At 41.5% G+C, this 26,297-nt stretch overlaps 2 protein-coding genes across 2 annotated transcripts in view; one reads left to right on the top strand and one right to left on the bottom strand.

Annotated features, from left to right (window-relative positions):
• SHPRH (SNF2 histone linker PHD RING helicase) overlaps positions 1 to 26,297 on the top strand; it is a 1,098,091-nt gene that overhangs the window by 499,980 nt on the left and 571,814 nt on the right. The window lies entirely within an intron of this gene.
• The window catches only part of RAB32 (RAB32, member RAS oncogene family), a 52,414-nt gene continuing 35,233 nt past the window's right edge, over positions 9,117 to 26,297 (bottom strand). Inside the window, exons 2-3 of the mRNA XM_050949914.1 lie at positions 14,628 to 14,905; positions 9,117 to 10,918 (exon numbers count right to left, since the gene is read on the bottom strand). Of these exons, the coding sequence (XP_050805871.1) occupies positions 10,769 to 10,918; positions 14,628 to 14,905 (428 nt within the window). The 3' untranslated portion in view covers positions 9,117 to 10,768. The remainder of the gene's footprint in view (positions 10,919 to 14,627; positions 14,906 to 26,297) is intronic.

Consider the following 26,297-nt stretch of genomic DNA (forward strand, 5'->3'; position numbering starts at 1 on the left):
GAGCCTGCAAGTCATACTTCTTGTCTGAGCAACTGGCTGAACAAACAAGTTTGTTTACATTTGTAGAAGATCATGCTGCCTAATTCTTGTTTACAACGTCACCTGAAAGTAAGAATAAGTGTTTGCATGGCACTGTTGTAGCTAGTGTTTCAAGATATTTACATGCCAGATGCACGAAGGGACATATGTCCCTTCATGCTGCAACCATCATGCTGCATCCATGCTGATTACAGGTTCTGCTCGATAACCATCCAAAGCAGTGTAGACTGCTGCATTTTCATCATCTTGAGTCAGATGCCACCAGCAGAAGGTTGATTTTCTTTTTATGGTGGTTTGGATTCTGTAATTACTGCATCAGAGTGTTGCTCTTTCAAGACTTCTGAGAGCAGGCTCCAACACTTCATCCCCTCAGATTTTGGAAGGCACTTCAGATTCTTAAGTTTTGGGTCAAGTGCTGTAGTTATCTTCAGAAATTTCACATTGGTGTCTTCTTTGCATTTTATCAAATTTGCAGTGAAAGTGTTCTTAAAATGAACGTGTGCTGGGTCATCATCCGACACTGCTATAACTTGAAATATGGCAGAATGCTGGTAAAGCAGAGCAGGAGACATACAATTCTCCCCCAAGGAGTTCAATCACAAATTTAATTACAGCATTTTTTTTTTTAAATAAGCATCATCAGCATGGAAGCATGTCCGCTGAAGCATAAAGAGGCAAATGAATCTTTAGTGCATCTGGCAGGTAAATATCTTGCAACGTCGGCTACAACAGTGCCATGCGAATGCCTGTTCTCACTTTCAGAGGACATTGTAATTAAGAAGTGGGCAGCATTATCTCCCCTAAATGTAAACAAACTTATTTCTCTTAGCAATTGGCTGAACAAAAAAAAAAAAAAAAAAGGAGTGAGTGGACTTGCTGGCTCAAGTTTTATATTGTTTTGTTTTTGCGTGCAGTTACATAACAAAAAACCCTACATTTCTATGTTGCACTTTCACGATAAAGAGTGCACTACAGTACTTGTATGAGGTGAACTGAAAAATATTTTATCATTTTTACAGTGCAGATATATGTAATCAAAAATATAAAGTGAGCTCTGTACACTTTGTATTCTGTGTTGTAATTGAAATAGATACATTTGAAAATGTAGAAAAACCCAAAATATTTAATAAATTTCAGTTATTCTGTTTAACAGTGCAATTAATCACTTTAATTGTGATTAATTTTGAGTTAATCACATGAGTTACCTGTGATTAATCAACAGCCCTAATATATATTATCCATAGATTTGCTTTGAGATTAGCAATAATTTACCATACCTTTGACTAATCATTTATCATTCAATAAATTGGTTAATTAGGGCTGCTTTTGCTAAGAAAGCAGCAAGGGTCAGGTGACTCAGCAAATCCTCACAGAACAAGAATGGATTCAGCATAGATCTTGAGAGATGCAAAGGTCAATATTTCTATAGCCATACTATAGCAAGGAGTCTTGCTGACACTATTTCCTGGTGGTCAGTACTCTCAAACATCAATCTCAGGAAACTGGTGTGCTTCACTGGGTGCTGGGGACAGCAAGTGAGACTGGGAGACAAGATCTGTATCCTTCCTTCACAGAGTAGAAAGAAAGAGTTAGTGGCCACCCCTAGCCATCCTTCCTCTGACACATGCAGTGGGTGAAGAGTAGAGTTGTAAAAGCTGCTTCTCTGCCCATACATACCCCACCCCACTTCCATTCAATATAGGGCCCTTGCCCAGATAAGGCAGAGGCAACAGTTTAAGTAACTCACTCCAGGAAATATTTTGTACGCACATTTATTTGAGGCAGTGAAACAGGACCTGAAGCGTATTCGCACTAATACATAAAAAGCATAAAATGGATTTTAAGCAAGTCTTTGTACTGAAGGAACAGTATTATTTCAGGGGTTGATAAAAGAATCCAAGGTAGTATGTGTTAAAAAACCACACACACTTAGGAACCCTTATTTCTTGATAATGCATTTTTGAATACATGTCAAAATTGATAGATGTTACCGACTCCCCCACCCCACATCTACTCTCCATCATTTTCATATAGATCTTTTTATAAAGACATTGATTACACCGGCACAGCTTCTTTAAATTGTCTTAATTCTATGCCATATTTGCATCCGGCATGTTTCATACTTTCAGTGTACCAGTCTGTCTACAGCACATGACTTTCATACTCTGTCAGATAATGAAACTATATTGAAATATATCATTTCCCTCAGACATTCTGCTATACTGCATTCCATACCTATAAGAAATGCAGGCACAGAATGTTTTGGCTTCTGTCATTCATTATATGAAGGACCCTGAATCTTAAACAAACACATGCAGCTATGGACTTAAGCTGTTCTTTTAAAAGGAGAGAAAGTTGGGGTGAAAATTTGTATTTTAGGGTCAAGCTCAATAATGGAGAACAAGAGAAAGGAGAGAGGGCAAACAAATTGTTTTTAAAAATTTAGCATCACTGGGGGTTTTTTAATCATGGTCTCCTCTTTTATCACTGTTTATTATATAGGTGCTCAAGGGCTCACTTGCTGCCATTGACTCAAGTCATTGAAGAGAACTAAGGATTTTTATGATTTAGGATGGAGGTGGTAGGTCCAAAAATGGTTTTGCTTACACTCATTTAGTCTTCAATAATATGTCCAGAAGTTCAGATTTTCCTACTTCATTCTCCTCTACAGTTCAAGTGCTTCTCAAATTCCCATACTGAAAGCTCACTCATTACTTTAACGACTCCTCCATAAAGAACTGTTATGGTGGCTGGGCAAATTAAGGTTTTAAAAATAGGATGCCACATCTGCATTACAGACAACACTTAGGCCATGGCTACACTGGAGAGTTGCAGCGCTGGTGATGGGGTTACAGCGCTGCAACTCACTCTGTGTCCACACTTGCAAAGCAACTCCCTGGTTGCAGCGCTGGCTGTACACCTGGTCTGCCTGGGGTGTAGCGATTCCAGCGCTGGTCATCAAGTGTGGACACCAACAGCGCTTTTATTGGCCTCCAGGGTATTAGGAGATATCCCAGCATACCTTTTCAGCCACTCTGCTCATCGTTTCACACTCCACTGCCCTGGGCTCAGGTGACCCTCCCTTTAAATGCCCCGGGAATTTTAAAAATCCCCTTCCTGTTTGCTCAGCCAGGTGTGGAGTGCAATCAATCAATCAGCGACCATGCCTCCACGCCCCAAACGAGCGCCAGCATGGAACACTTCCGAGCTGCAGGACCTCCTCAGCGTTTGGGGTGAGGAAGCTGTGCAATCACAGCTGCGCTCCAGCCGTAGAAATTATGATACCTATGGGCAGATATCAAAGTCCTTGCTGCTAAGGGGCCATGAATGGGATGCGTTGCAGTGCAGGGTAAAAGTAAAGAAGCTGCGCAGTGCCTATTGCAAAGCCCGTGAGGGAAACCGCCACTCAGGAGCTGCCCCCACGACCTGCCGTTTTTACAAGGAGCTGGATGCCATACTTGGGTGTGACCCCACTGCCAATCTGAGGAGCACGATGGAGAGTTCAGAGCAGGGAGAAGTGGGGGAGGGTGTAGAGGAAGCTGACAGTGAGGCTACTGGGGTGGAGGGAGACACCCCAGAGTCCCAGGAGGCATGCAGCCAGGAGCTCTTCTCAAGCCAGGAGGAGGCTAGCCAGTTGCAGCAGCTGGAACTTGTTGGTGAAGAGGAAGCAGAGGAGCGTGTTCCCAGTAAGCAGATTTTATTTTTAGGATAGCAATGTTTTGTGAGAGGAGGGTGGGGATTATGGCTGCCTGCATGCATGCCTAAATGTGGAATAGCCCATTGATTTGGTCTATCAAGTCTCTGTAATTGGCCTCGGTAATCTCTTCAAAAGTTGCAGCCAGAGCGTGGGCAGTGTGCTTGCGCAAGTTTATAGGGAGAGCCACTGTGGTCCTTGTCCCGGTCAGGCTAATTCGTCCGCGCCACTGTGCCGCGAGGGGTTGGGGGACCATTGCTGCACACAGGCAAGCTGCATAGGGTCCAGGGCAGAAACCACATTGCTGTGGAAGACCCTCCCTCTCTTCCTAGGTAACACGCAGCAGTGATATATCTGGCAGTAGAAAATCCTGTTGAAAATGTAGTGATGATTGTTCAGTGCAGGTCCCCAACTATCCGCCCTCTGCTTTCCCCACTGCTGGTCCCCAACTGTCTGCCCTCTGCTTTCCCCAATGCACAGAAACCCAAGCCCTCTGGCAGTTCCCCTTCCCAGGTGAAGTCGCGGCAGAAACACTCACCCCATTGCTCAATATGCCTATGCCTTCGCTGCTGTGGCCTCTCTGTGCTATGTTAGGTATGTGGGAACGATGCTACAAAAAGTCTACAAACTCCTTCACTGTGATAATAAACAACGTAGCCTCTGTATTAAATGTTTCTATTTATTTTTTTTAAGTGACCTTTAATAATCCAGCCCTATCACCGCCTGCACAAAGGTTACAGAACTTGAGGAAAAATCCTAGAAAATCAAAAGAAGATTTGATCAAAGCAGTTATGAATCAGTACGCCACAGACAGTAAGAGGCTGCAGGACTGGAGAGAGAAAATGCATGAGTGGAGACAAACACAGAGCAGGAGAAAGGAATTGGCTACCAAGAAAAGCACAAAGCAGCTGATAAGCCTCCTGGCTCGCCAAACTGACTGTATGCAGTCTCTCATAGCCACGCAGGCACATCAGTACGGTGGTAATCCTCACCCCTCCCAAAGCTCTCTCCCTTGTTCCCCAGCATTTGCACAAAACACCCTTTCTCCAGCAGCCTGGTTCTTACCACCACCAGCTGCCCCCAACACCTGTACCTTCACGTACCAGCCCTGATAACTACAAACCGTACCCTATGCACTCAACCCCCATCACGATGCAGCATATTAATCCTGAAGTGCAGCAGGCATTGAACAGCAATCCAAGCACGACATATTCATACCTCTGAATGTACAATCCACCACCCTACCCCCCTGCCCTTTTATGTACTGTATTTTGAATAAATGATTTTTTGGCTTATAAAACATTTTTTATTATTGCAGAAAGTGATAAATACTGTACCCCAAGGGAAAAATGGGCACAGCAAAGGCACCAAACATTATTGTTGGCTTTCAGCCTCAAACTGCTCCCTTAAGGCATCCCTAATCCTTGAAGCCCTTTGCTGGGCCTCTCTAGTAGCTCTGCTCTCTGGCTGTGCAAATTCAGCCTCCAGGTGTTGAACCTTGGAGGTGCATTCCTGACTGAATATTTCACCCTTCCCTTCACAAATATTATGGAGGGTACAGCACGCGGATATAACCGCAGGGATGCTGCTTTCCCCCCAAGTCTAGCTTCCCATACAGAGATCTCCAGCGCCCTTTTAAATGGCCAAAAGCACACTCCACAGTCATTCTGCACCGGCTCAGCCTGTAGTTGAACCGGTCCTTGCTCCTGTCAAGCTTCCCTGTATACGGTTTCATGAGCCATGGCATTAAAGGGTAAGCGGGGTCTCCAATGATCACAATGGGCATTTCGACATCCTCTATTGTGATCTTGCGGTCTGGGAAAAAAGTCCCGGCCATCAGCTTCCTGAACAGGGCACTGTTCCGAAAGATGCGTGCATCATGCACCTTTCCAGGCCATCCTGAGTAAATGTCAGTGAAACGCCCACGGTGATCCACAAGCGCTTGGAGAACCACAGAGAAATACCCCTTGCGATTAATGTACTCTGATGCCAGGTGGGGTGGTGCCAGAATAGGAATATGCGTCCCATCTATTGCCCCTCCACAGTTAGGGAAACCCATTTGTGCAAAGCCATCCACAATGTCCTGCACGTTCCCCAGAGTCATGGTTCTTCTTAGCAAGGTGCGATTAATGGCTGCGCAAACTTGCATCAACACTATTCCAACGGTCGACTTTCCCACTCCAAACTGGTTTGCCACCGATCGGTAGCTGTCTGGAGTTGCCAGCTTCCAGATTGCAATAGCCACCCGCTTCTCCACTGGCAGGGCAGCTCTCAATCTTGTGTCCCTGTGCCGCAGGGTAGGGGCGAGCTCAGCACACAGTCCCATGAAAATGGCTTTTCTCATCTGAAAGTTCTGCAGCCACTGCTTGTCATCCCAGGCTTGCAGGACGATGGGATCCCACCACTCAGTGCTCGTTTCCCCAAGCCTAAAGGCGGCGTTTCACAGTGCTGAGCACATCCGTTACTGCCACAAGCAATTTAGTGTCTTGCGCATCAGACGAATCAGTATCATTGTCTGACTCCTCACTGTCACTTTGGAGCTGAAGGAATAGCTCCACTGCCATGCGTGATGTTCTGGCAACATTCATCAGCAAGGTCCTCAGCAGCTCGGGCTCCATTTGTAACAGAAATCCCGCTGCAGACTCACAATGGCACTAAACTGCTTGGAATGTATAGCAAAGCACCAAGGGGCGTTGGAACAGGAAGCGGAAAGACCTGCACCCTTCCGTCCCCTTCCCACAAGCCACAGCGCCAAAATGGGACGAGGTGCTCTGTGGGATAGCTGCCCACAATGCACCACTCCCAACAGCGCTGTAAATGCTGCAAATATGGCCACATTGCAGTGCTGGTAGCTGTCAGTGTGGCCACATTGCAGCGCTGGCCCTACACAGCTGTACGAACACAGCTGTAACTCCCAACACTGCACAAATGTAAGTGTAGCCATACCCCTAGTGACTAAGAACCAGGAAGACTTTTTCCTATCTCTATCCCCAAATAAATTCAGCATTTGGAGAGAGGCTATCAAGAGTGTGATACATGAGTGAGGCCTGGATACAACTTTAGCTTCAGGCAAGGATAGAGAAAGTAGGAATTTCTCCAAGATTGTTCCCAGTATCTGGAGATTAGATGTCAGATATCTATCCACACAAGACTGAACATAGTAAGTCTCATCATTCCATTAACCGGTCCCAAAAAAAAATGAACTAGTTTCTTGTCTGATTACATTTCATCATCCATTCACTAGATAAGGAGTAGGCAACCTATGGAATGTGTGCCAAAGGCAGCACTCGAGCTGATTTTCAGTGGCACTTACACTGCCTGGGTCCTGGCCACCAGTCGGTGGGTGGGGAGGGGCTCTGCATTTTAATTTAATTTTAAATGAAGCTTTAAATATTTTATAAACCTTATTAACTAAACTCTTGTTGTATGTAAAGTAATATATTATAGACTTATAGAAACATTAATGGTTTTTAGAAAGTCTATTACTGGCATGCAAAACCAGTGAGTAAATGAAGACTCGGCACACCACTTCTGAAAGGTTGCTGACCCCAGCACTAGAAACTAGGCAATGGAAACAAATCTTTTCTGATTCAGAAGAGACTCCGTGAATACTATTTAAATACTATAATGCTATTTTTCATAGAATAAAGTGTCGCTTTTTTGGAATAGATTCCTAAATTCTTTATATGGCAATATCCAGTAAGTTAATTGTTATACCTTGTAATATCCATCCCAAGGTATGTTCTGTGGAGAAACTTAGACAATTGATTGGCGATGGGGGGGGAAGGAGAGGAAATCTTATCTGTTTCAAAATTTCTGTATTTCAAATTACTAAAACCAAGTTAGATTCCCCCCCTTTGTATACAAAGATTCCTGTGTATAAAGTGCTGTCAATAGTACCGTCATTTTTACAGCTCCTTTCTATAAATCCCCCATCTTGCAAAAATATATGTATGTGCTTTTTTACCAATGCACAAAGACTATGCATTTGAATAAAGTTAAGCAAACTGTGTCCACAGAACCCACCAATTAGACCTTTTGAAGCCATTGGAGGGGTGTGTGTGTGTGGGGGGGCTTTGATAATTTAAGAATGTCTTTTACACAGTGCTCCACCAGAAAATGGATTTAAGTTCAAGCCAACAGTGATTCTAAGGATCACTATAGAGGAATGCAATGTTATATTCCTCTTAGGTTTATGGTGAATTTCCTAGTTTTGGCTGTGTGAAATTTAACAGTGACCTGTGATTCAAGTGTTTCAACAGCAACTAAATTCATTGGAGACTGCTTATGAGAAATCTTGGTATGAACTTTAAGAATGGTGTTGTGTCTACACTTCATTTAAACAATATTGCACTAATTTTGCTGTTACATTTCAGAGAATAAATACCTTAGTTTGGTCAATCTACTATTTGAAAATTGCTTTACTTTAAAACTGACCAGTTTTACACGTTTGACACACGAAAGAGCGAAAAACATTAATTTATACTTTTCCATGGACTGTTTCTTCCCTTAAAGTTTTGAAAACTGAAGAGATTAGTTGAGGGTTTTTTTTAAATTAAAACTAAACTGACCTTTTAAACAGGTAATAGTGCCAGTTATATGAATAGATTTGTCAATTTGACAGGTTCAATCTATTAATGAACCAAGTTAGTGTAATATTGCTTATATCCAGTGATCTTGATAATACACAAGGCCACATAAGTAGGAGATTGTGAATCTTTGCTTAACTGATCTTCAGATATTGCACATATTAGCCTACTGAAGCAGCATCAAAAAATGGGGCAGTGTACATGTCCGATGACCAGTTAAAGCACTTTGGTTCCAATTATGGCTGTACAAAAAACCAGAGATCTTGCATGCTCCAATAACTGCCATGGTAAATGGCATGCCTCCACCCAATATTCTGTTTAATGGCTAAAACTTGCAGGCAGATAGGTTTTATAGGCATGTTTGTAATTTACAGAACATGCCAGTGTTCTAAAGAGGATAAAAGACCCCACATACTAACTTTAATCCATTTGGGAAAATAGCGTTGCTCTTGAGTTGACTATGGCAGGAGGGGAATGGAGAAAGTATTCTTTCAAAACCACTTTCCCTTCAGAAAGACAGACAGTCTACAAAGAGGTGGCCATGTTTTGAATTTTAAGAAACTAAGTAAAGCTACTTCAGCCTACTTTTCAAGTTTGGTTAAATACTTAATTACCATATTTAATATTATCTTAAGATAAAACAGGAAATCAAGAGACAGTTTAATATGACAATGAATGGAGCAGAATGAAAGGGGAAAAATAGTCTGCAGGCTTCAGTGAGGATGTATTCCAGCTTCTCAAAAGAACATTAAATACAAAAAACACAGACACAAGAGTCTTTCACACAGGAATAATGACAGTGTGCCTGAATTGTTTTATTTATTGTTTAAAAATAAAGAATGTATCTGTATGCATCTCATTAAAAAGTAGCTTGTACTTATGACAACTCTTTCCTATCACTTTAATAGGCAAGTATGAAAGACAGTGCCTCTAACTGACACATAGACAGAGCTTATGACCTAAACTTTAACGTCAGACCAAGCAAAAACGTGGCAAAAAACAGCATCCAGAGCCTGAGAGAAAGCAGGAGTTCCATTTAATGTAAGATTACCATAATCACTAGAGAAATGAATCCTCTTCACCAGCCATCCTGCCCCCCCAAATTCTGACCATATTTATGAATTGCAGAAGTCAAGACTTCACGTAACCAGCCTCCTAACAGGAGGCAAAGCAAGCTAGGTGAGTTTCCTCACTTGAACTTTTAGTATTCCAGAATATTTAGTTATAAAAATTGGTAACGCATTTTTCCATTTCCACTTTGTATGGGTGAATTACATGCATTCGTTTTTATAATTAGTGAAAATCTTTGTAATAGAACAACTATATCTGAGTGATTTAAAAACCCTTAAATTTATCTTAAGGTGCATCTGATGCATCCCTCTTTTCCATGCACTACTAATCAAAGGTATCCCAAGATCAAGGTCTGAGTAATTCAGAGTAGTCATACTGTAAGCTAGTTTCTCAAAAAACAGTTTAAGACAAGTTCTAGTTTTGGTTACATTTTTATTTATTGGCAATCCTCTCCTGGATGAAGTTAAAGCTAGCATCTCAAAGCGTTAGTGTATGAATTATTTCTGGACATTAGTTTTAATGTGCACATGGGAGATGCTTCCTTAGGTTTATTTTAACTGGGTGCACTACACTAAGAAAAGTCTGCTATTTGTGCTGGAATGTGTTTTACAGGTTCAAACTGGTTAAGAGTATCTGAAGTAAACTATGCTCAGCTAATAACTGCAGATGCACTTGCTAGCATCTGTATCACTGCAGTAGCCATGCCATATAGGACACTTGTTTCCCTGCTTGTTGTTCTTACTTGCCAAGTGGTATGCCTACCTTGTATTGGGGCTTAGTGACAAAATAAGGATAGGACCTCCTGCCATTGCTCAGCTATCCCTGTCCAGTTCAGAAAAACAGATCCACTTACTCCAGGAGAGCTGTAGTTAAAAGGGTCCTCCCATTACGGGGTAATCAACAGGAACAAAGTAATGTGTGTGAGAGGTGGCAGACAGGCAGGAGTGGGAGCTCGTGGGTATAAGGACACTCGTGGCAAAGAGGCAAGTGCTTATTTCAGCTACAACTTCTGTCAAGAATACACCACAATATTCATCCTCTGAACTAACGCCTACCCTGGACACGCGTCATATTGAATGTTATCTGTATTCATTTGAGAACAGAGTGTAAACACCACCCTCTGTTTTTGTGTCAGAAGAAGGTAACCAACTGCTAGACACAGCTGCTCTTTTAGTGGAGGATAAATGATAAACACATTTTCAATTTTATACAAAAAACAAAAATGTGTAAACACCCAAAAATATCACCAATTCAAAGAAAAACAAACCCATCACTTGGATTGTCCTTAATGCAGCACCATAGCAGCAGTCTGGTCTGAGGAGCAAGAGTCTTGCTGCTCATTCTGTTGCATTTACATGCAAGAGTAAAGATAACATTAGCAACACTGTGATTTACTGTCTGCTCTCAAAGGGTCTGGGTCCAGTTTTAGTTTGCTCACATCATTCTCTTCGCTAGGAAAGCTTTTGTAGTTGGCAAGGACGTTTTCCACCAGAAATCGAGCAGCTTCATCTATGTTGATGTTGTCCTGAAAAAGTTGTGAAAGTTTAAAAAAAGATAGTCAGTGATCTTTTCACCAACCAGTTAGTCACATCTGCCTATTAAAAAGATTGGCAAATACAATCTCTCTTGTGGAAATTGTAACTTGACAAGCAGCTTGGATAGAGTTGAACACATTGCTTAGTATTCCTGCCTTAGGTGAAGGCTGCAAGTCCTTTAAAGTACTAGAAAGGTTATCTAGTTTCACTGTACATTCCTTGTATAGAAAAAGGATAGGTTCACCTAATTTGATGAAGGGGACACACTGTACACTTTGGTGTACAGTGAAGTGCTTTACTTGGAGGGTCTGGTTCTGAAACATGGGTATTGTAGAAAAATCTATAGGAATCTACAGAAATTACCGAATCTGTAGAGGGAAGGCGGATAAGATAGAACAGGACTTATTGCCTCAGTGAAATGATGAGAGGGGATGCAGTGACTTGGATATTGCTTATTTCAGTTTAAGGGAGCTGTCCCAGAACACCCATCCAATTGTCCAAGCAGACATAAGAGCTACAATTAGAACCAATATCCAAATAAAAGCATGCCAAGTTTTCTTATCTAGTTCCTTGCCTCTCCTGCTTTGAAGAGAAAAAAGTAAGAAGGGCTTTGGAAAAGCAATGTGAATGACCAAGTCAGATTCTGACAAGGGAATCACTTCTCAACCATAATGAGAAGTTGGGATGGGGCAATGGTTAATTATTTATCTTGGTACTTTGTGGGCCACAATAAAAATCCATGGAGTAAAGCATGTATACTTTGAGCTGTGTGTTTGGAACATGAAGATATGTGAGATACAGGGCACAGTCAAGCTTGAGCGAGGAATCTTCACTGACTTCCTGCACATCATTTAAAATGAAAGAAACGGGGTTTGAATTGATGGATTGAGGCATATAAATTAGTATCCCGACACTTGGTTATAATAGATTTTTTTTGGGAAGGAGGAAGAGGGAAATGTGGAAATAAAGGACTTGAAGTGAGAAAGTGACTAAAACAGAAGCTTCCTAAAAAAGGATTAGAATGCTAACTTGCCAGAGATTTTACTGATGGCTCTCACTATTTAACTGGAGATTTGGAAACCAAATAGAACTTTAAAATAAGTGGCTTAGGCATTTGGCAGCCTAATGCCCTCTGGCATACCAGCATGCACTCTGCCAGGTATTTACTTGAGTGGTTTTTTTTGGCCATTTATTTTATCTTGCAATATTTGCAAGATGAACTACAATGGGTAGATGGCAAGGCTATCCATATTGTTTTTAAATCTTTCTTCATAGCCTCAATGTTTTATAGACCATCCTCAGTAATGGCATTCAAAAGACCAAATATTCAGTCTTGCATGCTCAGAGGCCTTAAGTGCTGGGTTTTATAAAAGCTCAGAAGTAAATATTTTATATTAAGAGATGGCTTTTTTGTTACTGTTAACCAAGAAAACTAAAGACCTCAGTCTTGTATCATGAAGGCTTCCGCAGGTGAAGCCCAGGCTGCTGGACTCCCAGGGCAAGGAAGCCTGCCTAAAGTGGCTACAATGGTGCAAAGTACCTGTAAAACTTGCCCCCTGCTGATCAAGTCTGCACTAGCCAGCTGGCCCAAAGTAAACCACTAGCCAGCTGATCAATGAAGGAGCTTGGTCAAGGCATTCTGAAGACCAGACAGTGCAATGTGTGATCTGTACAATCAGCATGTTCCGTGGAGAACCCTGACGACATTTAGAGCCATCCTATCCTTGCCTTCCCCTGAAGGCAGGTTGCAGCAGCTCCCACGGCAACATGAGGATGTAATTTGCTAGTCAGTGCACCAACATGAGCCCATACACTTGCACAGGATGCATTTGGTTGTGACTGGTCACAGCCAACTATGTTCTGGGGCTGTGGAATTAACACTGTACAAGGATAAATAGGCACTGCCTGGGGATAGAGACAAATACGGAATTCCCCTTTTACTAGGCTGACTTAGATATCCACATGTACATCTTGAGGGTATCAAAAATATCCCCACTTCTGAAGGATGTTTATTATTTGCCTTTTTTTTTTCGTTTTGAGTGCACAAAGGAACTATGGTTAGAGAGTCAAAGACGACTCAAAAATACTCAAAACAGTTTTCACTGTAGCCCATCTCAGAACCTTAAATACAAACATATTTGGGAACAAGTCAGTTCTCAACTTGCTTTCTGAGATAGGAATTTTTTATTCTGTTTTTCTGACGAGAGAATCCAATGTGCTGTACTTACAGCATCAAAAAGTGCAGCTGCTGCACTGCTGTAAGAGACACTGAACCTTCAACTCAGTTTGGGTAGTAACTGCAATTTATGGATTTTTAAAAGAGGTACTATATCCAGAGAGATCTAAAAAGGTTAGAGAGAACAAAAAGTTACCCATAATGGAATTTCCAGCTACAAAGCTTCTGTTTAAATCTAGGACACAAGAAGCAGGGCATTCATTATACCAGCAATGCAAGTTTCCTGTAGCAACAAACTGACCAGGCAGCGTTATTGCGTTATCAAAGTCTGTTAACGTTGTACAAGGCATGCACTATCTTGCCTAAACTATTGTAACCTCTTTCCTGGCCTCTTCCCACCTCCTTCCACTGGGTTTGCTTAATGCAATCATCTCCTCTTAAGTGTCAAAGCTCTCCATCTCTGCTCTTACTTAAGGTGTACCCTTCCTCCTCTACCCAGTCTCTTCTCAGAGGCCTTCCCTTCCCTCATTTTTCACTTCTCTTTTCACATGCTGGCTGCCTGGAACAGACATCTCACATTTATGTCTATTTTCCTTGCTGACTCATCTCAGACAGTTGAAGGGGAAGTGGGCAACTAAATGGAGGGCAGCAAAAGGGCCTTGTGGTTTAGTGCAGTATATCAAAGGATCAAGTAGGACAATAGTCTTCAGAATTCAGACTCAATTTCAAGAATGAAAAACTGGACTAACTCCTTAAGGGAGATTCTATGAATTCCCTTAGGGAATTCACTACTGCAAAACGGGAAAGCACTGAAGTACTATGGTGATGGGCTGCTATGCAAAGAAAAACCACCACACAAAAAAAACAAAAGCCTCACCTCTATGCTAGACAGATTACATGAAAGGATGGCTAGAATGTGTTACTAGAATAAAACATTAACCATTTAAAGATTTGGCAAGAACCCTTTGCCTACCTTGGGAATGGACTGAAAAGCTTCTCCCAACTTTTCAGGTTCAGTTTTGCCATTTTGTGCAGTTTACTAGTTTAATCACATCCCATATGTAGCTACACAGATCAAGAATAATTTATTGCTACAAATAGCTATTCGAATCAGATAAGTCAAGGAACAAACAGAATAAAATCTACTGTACCAGTTGTACATGATTCTTTAACAATATCTCGTTTATCTATCTATCTATCATCGGATACTGACTACCAGTGGTTTAACTAAAGCAGTGACTCAGAAGACCTGGTTTTAAGAAGTTTCCCTTTTAATTTTGGGTTCTTACACAACCTGCCTTCCACAATGAACAGTTACATGAGCAGCTCAAGGTGTGACACAAATTCACATCAGGAAGAGAAACTGGGCAAAAGAGGACAAGGTAATAAGTCCCACAAAAAAAGGAATGATCAGCTGAGATATTGGTAGTAGAGCCTGCCTCCAGGATCACTGATAAGCTAATACTTTGCACTGGCTAAACATAACTTTTATAAGACCATCCTTATTTTTCAGGAATGCTCACCTTGGCAGATGTTTCAAACCACCCAATAAAGCCACCTTCTCTGCAGAACTGGTCCATTTGAGAGGGATTCTGGCTGCCATCTTTTTTCTGGTCACACTTGTTTGCAAGGAGAACGGCAGGGATAGGGCTGCCATTTGGAAGTAGCACTTTACTGTCCAAGTCGTGTTTCCACTTGGAAACAGCTTCAAAAGTGGAGCCTCTTGTGACATCGAAGACCACAAAAGCACCAACTGCCTCCTTATAGTACACTCTTGTCATGTTACCAAAACGCTCCTGGCCTGAAAGACAAACAGAGCAACAACTTTACATTTGTTTTTAAATCAGCAAAAACTATGGATATAAACTGAAATTATCCCAGGTAGATAAAACAATTTTCAAAACCAAGTTTGTCAGACTGATACACCTGATCCTAGGATTAAGTGCCAGTTTACCTAAATAAGTCCCCTTGTTGCGTTCAATCAGCATACAAAGATCATTGCATAGATATGCAATGCATACCAGAATATGGTACAACTGACCTAAGTTGATGACTGCTTCATATCAGTCATTTGTCAATAGTCAGTGGTAGTGGTTTTTAACTCCTCTTTGTCAAATACTGCATTGATAGTGTTTCCCAGGACAAAAGCAATGGACCTCTGAAGTGTCACTGGCTTGCTAGACCTACACCAAGACGTTTCAAATCATTTCCTATGATTTCTTAAAAAGTGTTAGACTCTATAGCTGAACAACAGATTTCAGAGAGCCCACAGTGGATCTACAGAGTGCTTAAATTTAACAGCTATTTCAACAGTGCATACCATGACAGATGTTATGGGGACACAGTCTGTCTCATATTATATATAAATAAATAAGAGCTAGAAGTTCTATTCTAGCTCCAGAGGAGTCACAGGAATTTTTAGCAGGAATTGAAGTCACTGGAGTAATTAATACAAATCCTTAGACTGGTAACCAGTCTGATGATGCCTCCGTCCTGGAGGAACTTATACATACCAGTTTGGTCACCTTTAACCAGGTCAAGGAAGTGTAATTCACCAGCCTCATAATGGAGAGGGACATTTGCTCAGTCCAAGACCAGACATGATGCTATGACCAAGAGTGACAGAACCTGCAGAATGGGCCAGAAGTACTGCGAAACCTGCCAAGGTCTCCATTTCAAAAGATAAATGTGACTGCTTGACAAGACCTGTATATAAGCAGTTTATGACAATGTTCTCTCACACTTTTGTTCTGATAGATACTTTGCTTTATGAAAGTTGGCTGTCACTGCCCTGGGGAGAACAGGACTGCAAGTGCTGAACTGAAGTCAGACTTACTCAGGTGATCAGTTAATTGTAGCCCAAACCCCCACCTAGAAAGCTGTGGGATCCTGCTCTGAGAAAGGTCTTGGGCCATCACCTAACAGGAGTACCCTCAAGGAAGCCATGAAAGGGTCAGAGATACAGTTGCGTTGAGAATTGACATATACCATGTAGTAACAGAAGTCTCCAGTTCTCCTTAGGGAATCAGACTTGGAGGATGAAGTGTATGTAACAAACAGAAGGGGACAAGTACTTAAGAGGCATTTGTTACTACCAAGAAGTGGCTAAACATGCAGGGTTACAATGAACCCATTTTTAATTTAAGGTTAAGCCTTTTCAAACTCATCTCTGGAATGCCTTCTAATAATAAACTACTTTAGAAAGTTGAACAAGGAACCACACCCGGTTATAAAAAATGTAAGCCTCTTGAGAGTTAAAGATAGAGAACAGAATCCATTCAGATTTAAATACTGGGCATATAGTGGAAAGCCAGTTATGCTAGCTGTTGTCACTACGGCATCTCTAAAATACCAAAGACTGCTCTCCTTAAAATCACTAAACGAAGTTAAACTGTTAAGCATATGAATATACTTGTATGTGTTTTGACTGAAGCCAAGTTCATATTTTTACTTTCACTTCTGTGTTTAAAGCATCAAGCCCAGAAGCATGCTCATAATAATCTAGCCAAGAGTCATGTTTCACTGTATGGTGTATTACAAAATATCCATGAGAAAGTTGGGCATACATATAAGATCTGTATTACCATACTTGACTATCAAAGTGAGGTTAGGAAATTCAGCTAGGAAGGGGAGAGACACCTTCCACCCATATTGTATAGTGTATGTTTTTCATACCATGCCCATCATCGTGGTAATCCTTTTGAACATACAGGATGTGCTTAATGCAAGCTCTTCTAATATAAGAGGTAGTTAAATAGCAACTGTGCTACTGTCACCTTAGCTACATATTTGTAAGTGCTCAACAAGCAAATCTCTGCCCTACTAACTTTTTTGGGTAAAGGAGACTATTTAGCTGACTACAATATGCACGTCCCAGCAGAGGTAAACAAATATTAGCAGTACTGCACAACTCACTACAAAGGAAAGGAATTAAAAACAGGTTTAGCTCAGCAGCAAATCCTTCTAGACAGTATCTTATTTTAGTATTATCAGGTCTTAAATGTAATCTGAGATATCTGTTAGGAATGAACCTTTTTAGGATCAAAAAAGGTGCCAGCCAAGCAACTACTAGAATCTGGAGTCAGTAATAACTGATGGAATCGTGTCCCCCTCCCGCCCCACTAGAACCATCTGATTGGAGTGTGAAGTTTTATCAGGCTTGTACAGCTTCTTATTTTATTCCTGTTAAGATGCTTAACATACTAAGTAAATCCAGGTTTCAGAGTTTTTTCCATGAACTCTGTATCCACTTATTTATGTCTGAATATCAGTGGCAGCAGAATTTTCTGAAGCCTCCATGATCTCAAACTTTGAATGCTCAGTAGCTGACCTTCCAGTGACTTATTGCACATGATCCATCTACTGTATTTCCCAGGCTGTCATCCCCTACTATGACCACCCTTCACCATTCCTTCCATAACTCTCCAGGTTACTTTAATGTGAACAAAGTATGCAAGTTTGCATCTGATTTCTGACACCAGGGTCTGCTTCTCTTCGATAATATTTCTAATATAGGCATTAGTCTTCCCCCATCCCCTTTCCAGGAAATAAGAACCTTTGCCAGCATTTAAAAAAGCTTCAAATTTTCTTGTCAGCATTAACTTTCCTATATTCACATCCATATGCCAAAAAGTGTCACGAGTTGCCCCTTCATACATTTCAAGATGCCATTTTTTCCCCCCTCAATACTTGAAGTGAGGCCATAGCTGAGTGAGCCATCCCAGTCTTCAGCCAAGGACCCATTGCAGGGAAATTGAAAGATAAGTGGTCCCAGATAATTTACTGCCTCTACAGCTTGTCTGTTAATCATGTCATCTTGCATCCTGTTTATTAGCAGTTTTCATCATATTCAGGAAGATTTCATATTCCTCACTTTAAAAAACACTGACATTGTTGCACTGGGTTTTTTGCAGAAAGTATTGTAGCAGAAAGTGTTGTGTCATTAGTAGATCTGAGGTGAGTTAAGGTGTCCACCACTAGAAATCCCATCTCTTTCCACTTTGTCAAATCTTTCAAGAGTTCTCATAATACACTCTGTGCATATATTAGAGAATCAGGGACAAAATACATCCTTGTCTCACCCAGTGAGAGGCTGGGTTTTTTGCAGAAAGTATTGTAGCAGAAAGTGTTGTGTCATTAGTAGATCTGAGGTGAGTTAAGGTGTCCACCACTAGAAATCCCATCTCTTTCCACTTTGTCAAATCTTTCAAGAGTTCTCATAATACACTCTGTGCATATATTAGAGAATCAGGGACAAAATACATCCTTGTCTCACCCAGTGAGAGGCTATCTATTGTTGTTTGCACCGTGGTCTGTTGGTGGAGATTTGCAATGAGATGCTCTGGAATCCCCATGACCACCAGTATGGTCTGAAGACAGTCATGGAGGACAGCATCAAACACGTTTAGTAGTCAATGAAGCACATGATCAGTGTGTGATAGTATACTCTGCATTCTGCAAATCATGTGATGGATATTTACAATTAGCTCATGTGCCTTGGCCCACACTGAAACCAGCTTGTTGTGGTAGTGGTTCATCATCTCTCTTCCCCTCCGTCCACGCAATCTTAGATTACATAGAGCAGAAATTCACTCATGTGCTATATCAGGGAGATGATACAATACTTCCTGAACGGTTATGTCTCCCTTCTTTGATAAGGGTGAAAGATTCTCTTCAACCAGTCCCCTAGTGAGTCCGACATCATTGCAAGTTTTCCAACGTAAGTACTGCATCTGCCAATCACTGAACAATTCTGCAGGCACATTTAGCCCTGGTGCTTTCCCAGGCTTCATTTTCAAACATGAACCACTTCCACTCACAGGATTGATTGTTCCAGCTCTGTATTTTCTCATCATCCTGTGTGATGACTGGCTGTAGTGCGACACACAGATTGTTACAGTAATTTCTCCACTTATGTTTACTATCACCCTCAGTGAGAACTCTGGCATCACATTGTTATTCTGTTTGATAGAGGGGAAAACCTTTTGGTAAAAAGTCTGACCACTGAAGGCACATTTTGTATTATTCTTTATAATTCTCAGTTTCCATACTTTTGCCCTTATAATTTACTTTATCTAATTTAACTTTGAATCTGTCTGCTCAGTTCCTTGTATTCCACTCCTATGTTCTTCATTTTCCAAGCCACTCTTTCATTCTTTCACCAGCTCAAACACCTTCTCAGTCAACCATGGTGTGGTCAGACACTGACTTCTTGGAATATGTGATTTGGCATATAATAGCATAATAGGTTTTTTTCCTATTCCAAAATTAATTGAGGGGTTGTTTTCACCCATGCTGATCCCTCAAACCCATTCTGGACAGAATTTATATAATTCTCACGGATTCTGGATAAATCCAAACTCAGTGGACTTGTCCAACATAAGTTGTAATTATGTTTGAAGCTAACAGCTGATTGTCTGACCCACTTCAGATTACATGCACTAAGGGAATTCTTTGTTCATTGGACATTCCATCTCCAGAATTGCTGTATTAGAGTCAATTTGATTGTCATACTATCAGGTGACCTCCACATCTGCAGCATCTAGGATGTTGGTGAAAATGGTGTTTGTAATGAACAGGTGATGAAAGCAGCAGAATTCAGCTAAACATCTTCCTCTCATTTTGAGAGCCAATACTAGCAGCACAAAAATACAGTACAGGTGTAGTCCCTTATTTGGGAGCAGCGCAAACCAATAAGAGGGGAAGACAGTTTGATACTCTTGCTATATTAAGAATAATGGCTATTGACTTGCTCCTCTTCAGATGTTATATCAGAAATAGAAGCAGGATCTTTGAGCAAGATGGAAGGAAGTGGGAGTCTCAAAATACGTAGTCATCACATAATCCCAACCTCAAATAGCCCCAGGCAAGACAGTCAAGCAAGATGTAGGGCATTTCCAAGAAAAGGACTGAGTGGGGAAGGAGATGGGGAGGTTATTGGTAAACCAGGGAAGTGTTTAGCCTTCCTGTACTGAATACAGAACAAGTATAGCATCACTAATTTGCAATCAGTGAGGAAAACAAAGCAAGCAAGACCCCCCCAGCAATGAGAATTTAAAAAGGAGGTATTGCTAGAATTTAACAGTATCGCCTAAAAATGAATACTAAGCTAGTGACTCCTAAAACTGAATAAGCCATGCAATAAATCTCACCTTCAAAAGAATTATTTTCTAGCACATTTAAACGTGCCACATGCTTTACTAAAAATGGGTACGTTGCAAACAGCTTGCAACACCACTGAACTTGAGACTAGACAGTTTCATTAAAACACCAGGAAAAGGAGTGAGGAGCAGATGAAGGACATGGGTTATAGATATGATTATGCAGATTGTCCACTTCAGACTGCATACATAATACTACAATTACCTTAATTTTGAAACAATGTTAATTTTTGAGATACTGCACAAGCAAAATTTAACAGCAGTTTAAAGCCATGATTTGAGATCAGCTGTTCTAAATAGCAATGCTGAGTGAGGTACAGGAAGAGCTCAGCTATTTTCCATGAATCAGACAGGGATCTGAGGAAGGTAAGTGGCAGAAATCACAGCAAAAGTTGGTATATGTCAAGCTCCCTGCTCCACACAGACTAAGGCTTTGGCTATGTTGGCACTTTACAGCACTGCAACTTTCGCGCTCAGGGGTGTGAAAAAACACCCCCCCGAGCGCTGCAAGATACAGCGCTGTAAAGCCTCAGTGTAATCAGTGCAGCAGCGCTGGGAGCGCGGCTCCCAGCGCTGCAAGCTACACCCGTAGAGGATGTGGTTTACATGCAGCGCTGGGAGAGCTCTCTCCCAGCCCTGGCGCTCTGACCACACTCATTTGAAATTTCAAGGGTAGCCATACCCTAAATATGGAGGATTCTTCTGCCTTTATGGTTTCCTTAGGTGCATTTCCAGCCAAGTTACATGTGATTGCATCACTAGGGACTTGTCTACACTGGCACTTTATAGTGCTGCAACTTTCTCGCTCAGAGGTGTGAAAAAACATCCCTCGAGTGCAAGTTTCAGCACTATAAAGTGCCAGTATAGACAGCGAACCAATGGTGGGAGCCACGCCCCCCATGGAGGTGGTGGTTTTTTGTTTTTTTTAAAAGAGCACTGGAAGAGCTCTCTCCCAGCGCTCTGCTGCAACTACACAAGCCACATTAAAGCAACACTTGAATGTTGCCAGTGTAGACTAGCCCTAGGAAATATTACTTTAAGTGTCAAAACCACAATGTGTGATGGAGAGTTAGTCAGCTCTGAAGCCTAGATGAACACTTCCTAAATCTTTGTTTATCATCTAGAATAATATGAGATTGTTGGTTTTAAAATGGCCCTGATGTAAACTTGAGACTCCTTAAAATATATAAATTTGAGGTAAATGTGCACTTCAGTAAAAAAAAAGTACTGTTAGTTACCTTACAATAAGTATAGTTCAACATGTTATCCTGAGATTCCACATCAAGAATGATATCTATGTGAACAATCACCTGGAGTTCAACTTCTCATTTCTAAACTCCTATGCACATAGTATAAATGAGATCATTAACCATTTTAGCTGTTACTTATTGTAAATTCTTAAATCAACTTATAGGCAACACTAAAGAAGTTTAACACAATTGAAAGAAACATTTGCCTTGAAAATAAATTAAACCTGAGTTTGTACATAAGAGAATGTTACTCATATTGAAGCCAATGATTCTTGCACTTAATTTAACAAGTACTGAATGACTAATATTCCAATGATTGCTGTACTACTTTTGAAACAGCACATCATTTCTACTATGCAGTGAGATAGATTTGGTAACACTCGAGTTACCATCAGCCACAATTCTTCCACCCTAAAGAATTCAGCTGCTTAGAGCAGTTTCAAAGAAAGAACAATTTTCCACAGGGAACAAACATGTTTGATTTGAAATAGTAAGAGGAACAGATCATGCTGATGCTATACTATACTCCCAAACTGCACACAAAATGAAGAGTTTATTCAGTTGCATTTTCTCCATTCTATTCTGAGGATAGAGCTATCCTCCTTAAAGATGACTGAATACTGCAGACAGATTAATTACTCAAGGCAATACAAAGTATAGGTTAACATCTCAATTTAAACAATGATTAAAGTTGGTACGCCCACTAACAGCCAGTGATATATCTATCGTAGTAACTACGCCCACTAACAGCCAGTGATATATCTATCGTAGTAACTAGAGTATTAGTATAGTGGATGTTTACCCTTTTCTTTTTAAATATAAAAGTTCATAATAAAAAGTTAAGATGAAGCTGAAATAAGTTTTATAGTGGCCTTCAATTTTCTTTAAGCAGCCTGGAATCTGAGTTTTGAGTGAACCAAATAAACATTAATCCAAGCTGGTCTACTCTGTCAGCCATCATTATGGGGAACCATATTATGGTAGAAGTACACTGGACAATATTCCTACCTCAGACTTCATTGGAAGCTAGAGTTCAGTGAAGTCAAAGGAAAGCTGCTGGTAACACTGTTCCCCACCAGTTGCTTGGACTAACACTTCCCCCACCTCTGAACTGCTCCACTGGAGGTCCTCCTCCCCATCAAGTTCAGGCTTCTTGTCCTGACTTCAAAGGGCATCCTAGTAGGTGGGGCCAGGGTTAATCTTTTTTGAATCAGCCCCACTACACAATGTCATTCTTGATATCCCATTTGTCTGTTTCTACAGCCAGACCACCATGATACCCTCCTAAGGTACGCAAATATGAAACTGCAGAACTACTAATAGTAGTATCACTGAAATCAGCCTCTAGCAGATGACTGGCAGTTAGCTAGTTTAACCTTTTTTTAAAAAGCGGCTCCAGAGGAGACCCTGGCAGGTACAGGCTGGTGACCCTAACTTCAATACTAGGCCAGCTGGTAACACCTATAGTAAAGAACAGAATCAAACACACTGATAAACATGATTTGCTACGGAAGAGTCAAATAGCCTTTTTGTACAGGAAAGTCATGCCTCCCTAATGATTAGAGCTCTTTGATGGTGTCAACAAGCATGTGGATGAGGCTGCTCACACCTTCTGGTCAACTGTTTGACATGGGCCATCCTGAGTATCACTACAAAAGTTTTTTCCTCCTGCTGATAATAACCCACCTTAATTGATTAGTCTCATTAGAATTGGTATGGCAACCTCCATTTTTTCTTGTGTATGTTTATTGTATTTATGTATGTGTGTTTTATATATATAATAAATAAAACAAACATTACACACGCACACAAAATTTTCCTACTTTATTTTCCACTGCATGCATCTGATGAAGTGGGCTTTAGCCCATGAAAGCTTATGCTCAAATTTGTTGGTCTAAGGTGGCACAATTACTCCTTGTTCTTTTTGCTGATACAGACTAACACAGCTACCACTCTGAAACCAGTGGCCATATAGTGTACTTGGATTTTCAGAAAGTCTTTGATTCTGGTCAAGGCCTTTGGCTCTCAAGCCAAGCAAGCAGGCACAGGCTAAGACCAGTGGTACAAGTAAAATTCGTTTCTTACTGGTATGTTGCACCAGCTGAAGGGGGAGGGGCACATGACCTCCCCCACACTCTCCTCATGACCCATCCCATGTTACCTGGCTGCGGGTGGGTGGGGGAGGGAAGAGACTGCTGTCCTCCTCCCACTGCGCCAGAGACTTCAACTGCAGGACTCTCCGGAACCACAGCAGCGAAAGGAGCAGAACATGGGGCCACCTGGTGGCCCTACACTGGCAGCACTGCCCCCAGCCCAACCCTCTGGTGGAGTGGCTGTACAAACCCTGGACAGAGATGCAGGCATACAGCTGAGTAGAAGGGCTGAGGGTGGTACAGCTGTGCTGGAGGCCTCATGTTCTGCTTCTCCTGTGTCTCTCCATTACATCATACCAGCTATAAACCAGCTGGACCGCCTTACTTGCACCACTGGATAAGACTGAAGGTTTTCATGGATTGGTAGCTGGTTAAAACAGAAAAGGGAGGGTCGGAATAGAGAGTCAGTTTCAACAATGGAAAGATGTAAATAGAGGGGCCCCTTGGGGTCTGTTCCAGGAAGTGAGCTGTTCAGCATTCATTAATGATCTGGAAAAAAGGCGTGAACAAGAAGTGGCAAAGTTTGCAGATCATACAAGATCAAGACTTAAGTTCAAAGCAGATGAAGGAGTTGCAGGGGGAAATCTCACTAAACTGAGACTGGGCAACAGAAGAGCAAATGAAATTCAAGGTTGATAAGTGCAAAGTTATGCACATTGAATGGATGTTTTCAGAGACCTATTCATGGTGATGCCAAGATCTTTCTTCAGTGCTAACAGCTCATTTTAAAATTCATCATTGTATTATATAGTTTGGGTTATGTTTTTCAATGTGCAGCAGCGGTCAAAAAGGTTAACAGTATGAGAGACTATTATGGAAGGATAGATAGGACAGAAATATAACACTACTATATAGCCACAATGATCAACTGTATGGAACAGCTTCTGTATAAGGAGACTAAAAAGATGGGTGCTGTTTAGAGAAGAGATGACTGCTAAGAGGAGATAATAGAGGGCTATAAAGTCATAATGTGACAAGTGTTATTTGCCCTTTCCCATGGTTCAAAAAAATCAGGGGTTACCCAATGGAATTAATAGGTAGAAGGTTTAATTTAAACATGAGGAAGTACTCTTTCCACACAATGCACAATTAACCTGTGGAACTCATTGCCATGGGATGTTGTGACGGCCAGAAGTATGGCTGGATTCAAAAAAATTAGGGAAGTTCCTGGAGGATAGGTCCATCAATGGCTATTAGCCAAGATGGTCAGGGATGCAACCCCATGCTCAGGGTGACCCTGAACAGCTGTGCCAGAAGCCTTGAGTGGAAGATGGGTGGATCCCTCCAAGATTGCCCTGTTCTGAACACCCCTGAAGCTTTGTTATGGGCCACTACTGGACAACATACTGGGCTAGATGGACGGTTGATCTGACTTGGTATGGCAGTTACGTTCCACGAATGGAATGGCTTTTCTGAGCTTGGTGTAATGCCAACCTGTCCTCAGTTACAGGGGTGACTCTAGGAGAGACATGACTAATGTGATGTGGTTGTAGGATGATTGAGGGTTGCCTATAGTCACTGTGTAAATTAAATTTATTAGAAAGGGTGTGGCCCAACCCTTCCCAGTTACCCTGTTCTTTGCTTCCTTCCCCACTGGAACCTCTTCAGAGCCCTGACATATTTGGTAAGTGTTTAGTAAGTTGTGGATGCTACTTCCAGTAGCACAGCAATTCTGCTGAGCAGACCTCCCATAATTTTGCACTGTCGATTCTGGCAACACCAACTGAAAGAGGAAAATGTCAGTCAAAGCCTGGAGACCTTTCACTGTGATCCAGCAGACTTCTAAGTTTGAAAGCTTAAAGGAAAAGCTACCTTTAAAAACAAGTTTTATATTTTCAGGTTCACCTTTTCTTTGGAAGCTTATAACGTAGGGACAACGCTGACATAGGGATGGCCAAACCACCTCAATGTAACAGTACTGGACAAGCAATAAGATCTACAATTTTGTTGAAAGCATTCAGCATATGAATGACTTTTCATGTATATGGAAAGGCTGAATTATAAAAATAAATAGCAGAACTGCTCATTGTAACATGTTTTGCAGTGAAAAGGTCTGAACCCTTTTTATTCAAAGTTATGCAAGGTTTTGTGAAACATGACTGCTAATAGTTTGTTTCCACATGAAACAGCACCGTACTTATCTTTAAAGAAACTTTCATGTCAATGTAATTTATAGCAGTGGCTCAACCTTATCAGACTACTGTACCCCTTTCAGGAGTCTGATTTGTGTTGCGTACCCCCAAGTTTCACCTTACAGTAACTCCTCACTTAAAGTCATCCTGGTTAATGTTGTTTCATTGTTACGTTGCTGAGCAATTAGAGAACATGCTCATTTAAAGTTGTGCAATGCTCCACTATTATATTGTTTGGCTGCCTTTATTCTCCACAGCTGGCAGCCTCCCTACACACCCTCCTCCCACAGCGCCTCCCACCTGCCGGCAGACCCTGCAGATCAGCACCTTTCCCCTCCTCCCGCTGCCTCCTGCCTGTAACAATCAGCTGGCTTGAGGCATTTAGGAGGCAGGGGGAGAGGAGTGAGGACTCACCGCTCAGGCTCTCCCTCCCTCCCAAACACCACAAATCAGCAGAATGTCCCGGGGGGGGGGGGAGTGAGGACTCAGCTCACCTCT

Source organism: Gopherus flavomarginatus, chromosome 4 (assembly GCF_025201925.1).
Source record: "Gopherus flavomarginatus isolate rGopFla2 chromosome 4, rGopFla2.mat.asm, whole genome shotgun sequence".
Lineage (NCBI taxonomy): Eukaryota > Metazoa > Chordata > Testudines > Testudinidae > Gopherus > Gopherus flavomarginatus.